Source organism: Solanum pennellii, chromosome 6 (assembly GCF_001406875.1).
Source record: "Solanum pennellii chromosome 6, SPENNV200".
Taxonomy (NCBI): Eukaryota; Viridiplantae; Streptophyta; class Magnoliopsida; order Solanales; family Solanaceae; genus Solanum; species Solanum pennellii.
In genome coordinates, this window is record NC_028642.1 from 56,201,469 (window position 1) to 56,208,317 (window position 6,849).

The 6,849-nt window shown below is 35.1% G+C and overlaps 2 protein-coding genes and 1 long non-coding RNA gene across 3 annotated transcripts; 2 read left to right on the forward strand and 1 right to left on the reverse strand.

The window, feature by feature from the left end:
- Positions 1 to 2,301, forward strand: LOC107021055 (F-box/WD-40 repeat-containing protein At5g21040-like). Its single transcript, XM_015221634.2, has one exon. The coding sequence runs from the start codon at positions 458 to 460 to the stop codon at positions 2,078 to 2,080; it is 1,623 nt and encodes a 540-aa protein (XP_015077120.1). The 5' UTR covers positions 1 to 457; the 3' UTR covers positions 2,081 to 2,301.
- A 467-nt stretch (positions 2,302 to 2,768) lies between these two features.
- On the reverse strand, positions 2,769 to 3,540 carry LOC114077650. Its single transcript, XR_003578997.1, has 2 exons — positions 3,399 to 3,540; positions 2,769 to 3,008 (listed from the first exon to the last, which is right to left on the reverse strand). It is a non-coding gene; the product is annotated as an uncharacterized LOC114077650 (long non-coding RNA).
- On the forward strand, positions 3,046 to 4,973 carry LOC107021056 (xylogen-like protein 11). The gene is made up of 3 exons (XM_015221635.2): positions 3,046 to 3,865; positions 4,450 to 4,509; positions 4,700 to 4,973. The coding sequence occupies exons 1-3, from the start codon at positions 3,484 to 3,486 to the stop codon at positions 4,813 to 4,815; spliced, it is 558 nt and encodes a 185-aa protein (XP_015077121.1). The 5' UTR covers positions 3,046 to 3,483; the 3' UTR covers positions 4,816 to 4,973.
- The last annotated feature ends 1,876 nt before the right edge of the window (positions 4,974 to 6,849 follow it).

A 6,849-nucleotide genomic window follows, 5' to 3' on the forward strand; every position in this document is an offset into this window, starting at 1 on the left:
ATATATAATCGACAATTTCATCGTAATTTTATAATTGCGTGATATTTTATGTGAAATTTACCTCGCACCACAAAATCATCTTTCGCCGTCCGTTCCCTTAGTTCTAAACACCGTAGATCTCGCTGTCTCTGTAAGTCTCTCTCGTAATTTTTCCCCCAAATATTCAAATCCCTAAATTATGCGCAGCAATTTGCATAAACTCTATTCGATTATCCATTTATTTTCTCTTTTGCGATCTGTTCAGATATAATTTGTATCCTTTTTGGGTTGTAGAGAAGCTTTTTTCATCGATAGAGGTTGATTCTACAGCTATTTATTGAAATTTAATTAGGGTTTTGTATTGTAATTTATGGGTCTTTCTCAATTTTCAGTTTTTGAATTCCCCCCAAATTTTGGTGTCCAATTGTTTAGGTTTTAGGTATTTGAGCGTGTTCTTGAGATTTAGTTAGCTGTTTTTATGGCATTTGAATGCCAAAAAAGTATTGAGAGTTTGAGAATTTGTTCAATTGAACCTTCTAAGAATCGAGATAATTTGACATTAGAATCGGAAAAAATAAAACCTCTATATAAATTGGATGCTAAAGGTGGGATTGTGAATTCAAAATGTGAGGAGTTGCTTACTGGTAATGAAGTTCTTCCTGGTTGTCAGTCCATTACTGAACTTCCTCCGGTGTTGATTTCAGAAATATTTAATTTGTTAGAGCCAAAGGAGCTAGGTATTGTTTCGTGTGCTTGTACGTTATTGTATCAGATTGCATCGGAGCACCATGTCTGGAAGGAGTTCTATTGTGAAAGGTGGGGGCAGCCAATATTGCAGGCACCTTTTGGTGCAGGGCATTCGGATGGAAAGTTGTGGAAGGAGCTGTTTGTGGAGAGGGAGTTTCGGAGTAAAACATTCATGGGACGTTATACTATAGATATGTTGTATGGTCATACTGAGGATGTTAGAGCAGTTTTTGTTTTAGCTTCAAAGAAGCTTGTGTTTACTTCAGGTTATGATCAAATAGTGCGAATGTGGGACTTAGAAGAAGGGTTGTCAATTGCCTCATCTGAATCTCTTGGCTGCACTATCCGTGCAGTTGCAGCTGATTCAACGCTGTTAGTGGCTGGGGGTACTGGTGGATTCATACATGGTTGGAAAGCGAATGAAGAAAATCCTCATTTGTTTGATCTTAGAGCATCTCAGAACGAGGAAATGGAATTCCATGTTTGGGAACATGGTGGGCCAATAACATGTCTTGCGTTGGATTTCAATAGGATGTATAGCGGTTCATGGGACATGAGTATTCGTGTTTGGGATCGATCTTCTCTGGAGTGTTTGAAAGTTTTGGTACACAGTGACTGGGTGTGGAATCTTGCTCCACATGATACAACAGTGGCAAGCACAGCAGGCTCGGATCTTTATGTTTGGGATACTAATAGTGGGTCAAAACTTGCTATAATCAACAATGCTCATGCTGGATATACTTACTCTCTGGCGCGAAGCCACACTGGGAAGCTTCTGTTCACTGGTGGGGAAGATGGAGCTATTCACATGTTTGAAATCTTTGAAAATGCTATGTACCATGTCAGACGAGTTGCAACATGGATTCCTCACTTGAGTGCTGTTTACTCTCTTGCATTTGAGTTCCCTTGGCTTGTTTCAGCTTCAAGTGATGGAAAACTTTCACTTATTGATGTGAGAAAGCTGTTGAGAACAAACCGGAATTCCGCACTGAATAGTTCTTCTAAAGCTGTTAATCTGGTTGATAATGTCGAACCACCACAGAGAATGCTACATGGTTTTGGGAGCAATTTGTTTGCGGTGGATGTTGGATCTAACCGAATTGTGTGCACTGGTGAAGAAGGTCTTGTCAGGGTATGGAACTTCTCTCAAGCTTTGGAGAATGAGCAGCGGGTCCAAGCTCTAAGAGGTTTAAGGTTAGAGAATAGAATGAGAAGGCGTAATCGTCAGCTGGAAACGAATGATAAAGGTAGACGTGGTAATCAGTGCTCATTTACAGAAAAGAAGAACCAATTAGATGGTCATAGAAACAGTTGGAACAACAGACGAAAGATGGTTTGGAAGGTGAAGGCCTAGAAGTGACTGCAGTTTGTCATTGATCCTCAGAGTAATTCTCTATTTCCAATACCTAATCATGTATGAAAAGGCATTTTCTCTTTGAAAGCTTCCATCGATACATTAACATTGAAGATACAATCTGTATCATTTACAACTCTTTCGCTCATTTCTCTTATTTGATCTGTCAAGAGTTTTACTTGTTAAAAGCTGATGTTGGTTATGAGATTTTTGTTTACAAAGTTTTGCTGGCATATTGCCGAATCTGACATGCCATCTCAGGAATTTATAGTGGACACAGAATTTAGTGTTGCTTTAAAACACCATGATTTCTTAAAAAGTAGTTTTGATTTGATGAATTAAGGCAGGTAGGTTGTTTTGTGATTTTCCCCTGGATTGAGCATAGTTATTTTATGCTGCGAATTTACAAAATTGATAAAGACAGGCAAGAAAGAGTATTATACCCTACTCTTACAGTCTGCTGAAGTAGGTGTCGTTGCTTTTATATTACTGTTGAATTTTGAGTTCCTTGTTATAACGATGTTCAGTTTATCACAATGGTAGTTCTCATCCCTTTTCTTTTTATTCTGTCTAAACTTCTTTCAATCGACAAAACGTTCAGTTTCAGGTGTTGAATATTTGATTTAGTGACACACTGACACAGAAAAGTGTTTGCTTTGGATTTATCATGCAACCAACACAGAGAATACATGTAGAAGATTGAACTTGTATTCTGTGTTTTACCCTTCCCAAAGTAGCCAATTTCTGATGAGAATGCACAATCTTAAATTAAAAATTTGGTGAAATACACATGGCTTGTGCATTACCAGTTTCCTGTTGAAACTCTTCTTCCAAAAACCAGTCACAACTGATGTCGTCGTGGACGATTAATGTGGGTGGTGTTGAACCCTGCTTGCCTTGGCATATTCTATCAGGTACCTGCCACCTCCTAGCAAAGTAACATCATGGATAATTATTAAACTGGCAATGAACCTGTATTAGCTTTATTGTACTGATTATTCTCTGGTGTTAATAGCTCATTACAATACACTAAAATCTCCTAAAATTATGCATGATTTCCAGCCAACAAAAAAGCAGCAAACTTACCTTTTTGTTCAAACTTGTGATTAAAATTCCAAAACAAAACATATTGGACCATACACAGTGGGATGATTACATTTATAAAGTCACCACAGTGTATTAATAAGCTTAAAAATCAGACCCAACTTAACTTACAATTTATTTTTAGCATAGTAAATAAGTAAAAGCGGACGAATCAAATATTTATATGCTAGTAAAACAGGAAAAAAAGGAGTTGTTTTGGCAAATTTACTTATACCTGCCAAAAGCAAGTCATCACTACTATTTTACAACTCTGCTCACTCACTTCCTACTGCGAACGCATTCATCTCAAATCCACAACAATGGCCACATCCACCACAACAGTTGTCACCACAGTTCTCATTCTCTCACTATTCTCCTCCCTGATTCCATCCACCAAAGCACAAGACTCGCCGCCGGCACCAGCAGCTCCGGCACCGAGCCCCGGAGTTGATTGCTTTAGAGTTTTAGTGAACATGTCCGATTGCTTAACATTTGTCGAAAGAGGAAGCAATACAACTACACCGGGTAAAGGATGTTGCCCGGAAATTGCTGGATTGTTAGATAGTAACCCTATTTGCTTGTGCCATATGCTTGGCCGAGCTCACTCCGGTGCTAAAATTGGGTTCAATATTGATGTCGATAAGGCACTTAAACTTCCTTCTGCTTGTAGTTTGGAGTTTCCACCAGCTACCACTTGCTCAGGTACCGTTTTACTCTCTGTTTCTTTCATTCAAATTTGGGCAACTGTGGATTTGTGAAGGGAAAAATTGGGAGATCTACTTTTTAGCTTGGATTTGCCTTTAATTTAGGTCGTGACAATTAGTATCAGAGTTCACATTATTGATTTCACAATTACAAGAGCAAAATGATGAATATCAAAACTTGTTTTCTCATTTTACATTTTTTAGTAGAGAAATATTTTTTCAATTTTTTTTATCAATCAAATATGAAACAAAAATATTTTTTGAAAAAAAAAAAATACTCCACACTATGGAAATCACTACCGAATTAGAACAATAATATATACTATAAGATAATGACATTTTCATTTTGTTTATATTAGCCATTAATGGTAGTGAGAGCTCACAACATGTGCCTCAATTATTGATCCTTGAATTGTTCTCTTGCTCCAAATTTTACTTTCTTTCTCACTCTATTCACTAGTGGCTTCATGGTACATTAACAATACTTAACGATTCGGAATAAAAAGCATCTCGTATTCACATAGAATAAGGGGTTGCGAAATTCTACGTGACTTTAAAATTCCTTTTTTTTTTCTATTGAAGATCTTGGCATCCCAGTCGGAGCTCCATTACCAAGTGAGGAAAGCCCTGCTCCATCACCTGGTAAACAAACTCTTGCAGTTTTTTCGGTATTTATTTTAAGATCCCGACTTATTTACGTTCGCGCTTCATAAAAATCTAAAATAAAAGCATGTGGTAAGTGGGATCGATCATGATTTTTTCAATCAATCTAATTAAATGATGGTTACTAATTAGAACACAATTCCATAACCATTTTTATTTCTTTCCACAGGAGGATTTGCAACTACTCCTACATCTGACAATATTAATGCAGCTTCAATCATTGTATTCTACAAGATGCAATTCCTTATTGGCATGGCCATTATGTTTTTCACAAGCTTTTTTTGATTCAATAATGATTCTTGGTAGAAAAAAACTACTACAGTAGCACTTTAATTAGTAGAGAGAAGTATCCATTAATATTTAACTATTTATTTTATTCTGTATCTTTTCCACATTTCAAATCATTATGGATAGAGGAAGTCAACTCACTCTTGAGTTTCTAATGAAGAAAATATGTAATCTTTTGGTTAGTTTCATGAAATAATATTGTTAAATTAAATAAGGTTTAGGAAATTAAACTTATTATTTTTTTCGATATAGAAATATAGTGGAATTCGAAATTGCAATGCCAGAATGGTGTGGATAGTAAAAGACACTCACTTGATAGCCATCGAGGACAAGATCATTTGGTTTCCAATCACATTTTTCTCTATATCGTTCAATTTTATCGAATATTTCAAAAAAAGGTAATCTAATTGAGGAAAATATTTACCTTTTGATATTACATCACATCATATTTCATATTATATTATAAGTGGGAAGAACTCAAGTCGAAATTTAAATTATCATTTTAGCGTTTGTATATATAAGCAATTATACATTCTACATTAAGAATATTACAGTGAAAATACTCATATTTATGGAAAAAAAAATAAAATTATTAAAGATTTTTTTAGTCACAAATTAAAAAGATTCATCAATTTCCAACTTAATGGTTTGACTTTTGATTTTCATCTACATTAGTATTGCATAAGAATATTCATAATTATTTTAGTCAATGGACTCTTCCTTTCTCGAGGCATAATACTTCTTTATCTCTTCTCTTGTTTGTGAGCAAACTGATCAAGATCAGAGATCAAACAAGTAAGTTGAAAATTGATAGAACTTTTAAATTTTTTGCTAAAATATCTTTAATAGTTTGATTTTTTTTCAACTTCTCTTACTTAAGGTCCCTTATTTAAGTCATCCAAAGAGCAATTGAATTCGCAAATCCTATTGAATCTTTTTATTCAAATATGGTGGCGAACCCATGAAACCTTTCACTGGTTGGTCCACAAGATCTTCCTATAGATTACCACTACTTCATAGCCGTCATCTTCAATGTCTCTGGTGCCATGTTAATTATCAAATGCAAGATTTGCTTGTGACTTGTTACTATATTCAGTGTGCAATATATTGCTAACATAAGGAATATGGAAAATGATCTTAAGCAGATCTCAACGGCTATGATGTTTGGTATCACGAGTCTCATGACAAACTACTTGGCACAAAAATCATTTACAAGAACATGTGGTTTCATGCAGACAAACATGTAAACACATTCTCGAAAACTAGTTATAAATAAATGCACACATTCTTGTTAAAGTATGTGATCATCTTATTTGAAAGCTTGCGGTGAGCTTTGATCTCAGGACCTAGCTAGGCCTGCTCTGATACCATGTTAAAGTGTATGACCGTCTCATTTAAAAACTTAAGTTGTTAAAGAAAACACACTTTTATTATTTAATTATGTTCTCAACATATACATTCTGTCTCTGGTTGACAGTAACTTTTTTATCACTTAATAATAACATGAAGTAACAGATTGTATATACTTTAATTATATGATCCATTTTATAAGTTTTTTTTTTGTATTAAGATCTCAGGAATTAATAATATCAAACAAGTGTTTTTTTAGAATTCAAATTCTAACGAAATCAATAAAAAGAAAAATTGCGTGACGTAATATGTATTTAAACTATATTTATGATACCTAGTTAGAATTTCAATAAATTACTAAATGTAGCTACGTTTTAAATGTAATTGCAATGCATAAGCACACTTAAGACTGGGCAACGGAACGGGACGTACCGGTACCGTTCCGGTTCGTTTCGGTTCGTCCTGTTTCGGTTGCCTACGGGACGGGCCGGGATAGTCTAAACCGGTACACGGAACGGGACGGAACCGTAGTTTCGTACCGGTGTACCGGTACCGGTTCATCCCGGTTCATTCCGGTTCGGTCCGGTTCCGGTCCGGTTTATTTAATATATATTAATTTTTTTATATTTTATATTTTATATAATTTATATTTATATTTTTTATAAATTATATTTTAAAATT

What these genes read in the sequence shown, in the direction of transcription:
- LOC107021056 (XM_015221635.2), top strand. Translation starts at nt 3,484, where the DNA reads ATGGCCACATCCACCACAACAGTTGTCACCACAGTTCTCATTCTCTCA. An exon ending in ACCAGCTACCACTTGCTCAG is followed by an intron (nt 3,866 to 4,449) that starts GTACCGTTTTAC and finishes TTTCTATTGAAG; the next exon opens with ATCTTGGCATCCCAGTCGGA. An exon ending in AAGCCCTGCTCCATCACCTG is followed by an intron (nt 4,510 to 4,699) that starts GTAAACAAACTC and finishes TTCTTTCCACAG; the next exon opens with GAGGATTTGCAACTACTCCT.
- LOC107021055 (XM_015221634.2), top strand. Translation starts at nt 458, where the DNA reads ATGGCATTTGAATGCCAAAAAAGTATTGAGAGTTTGAGAATTTGTTCA.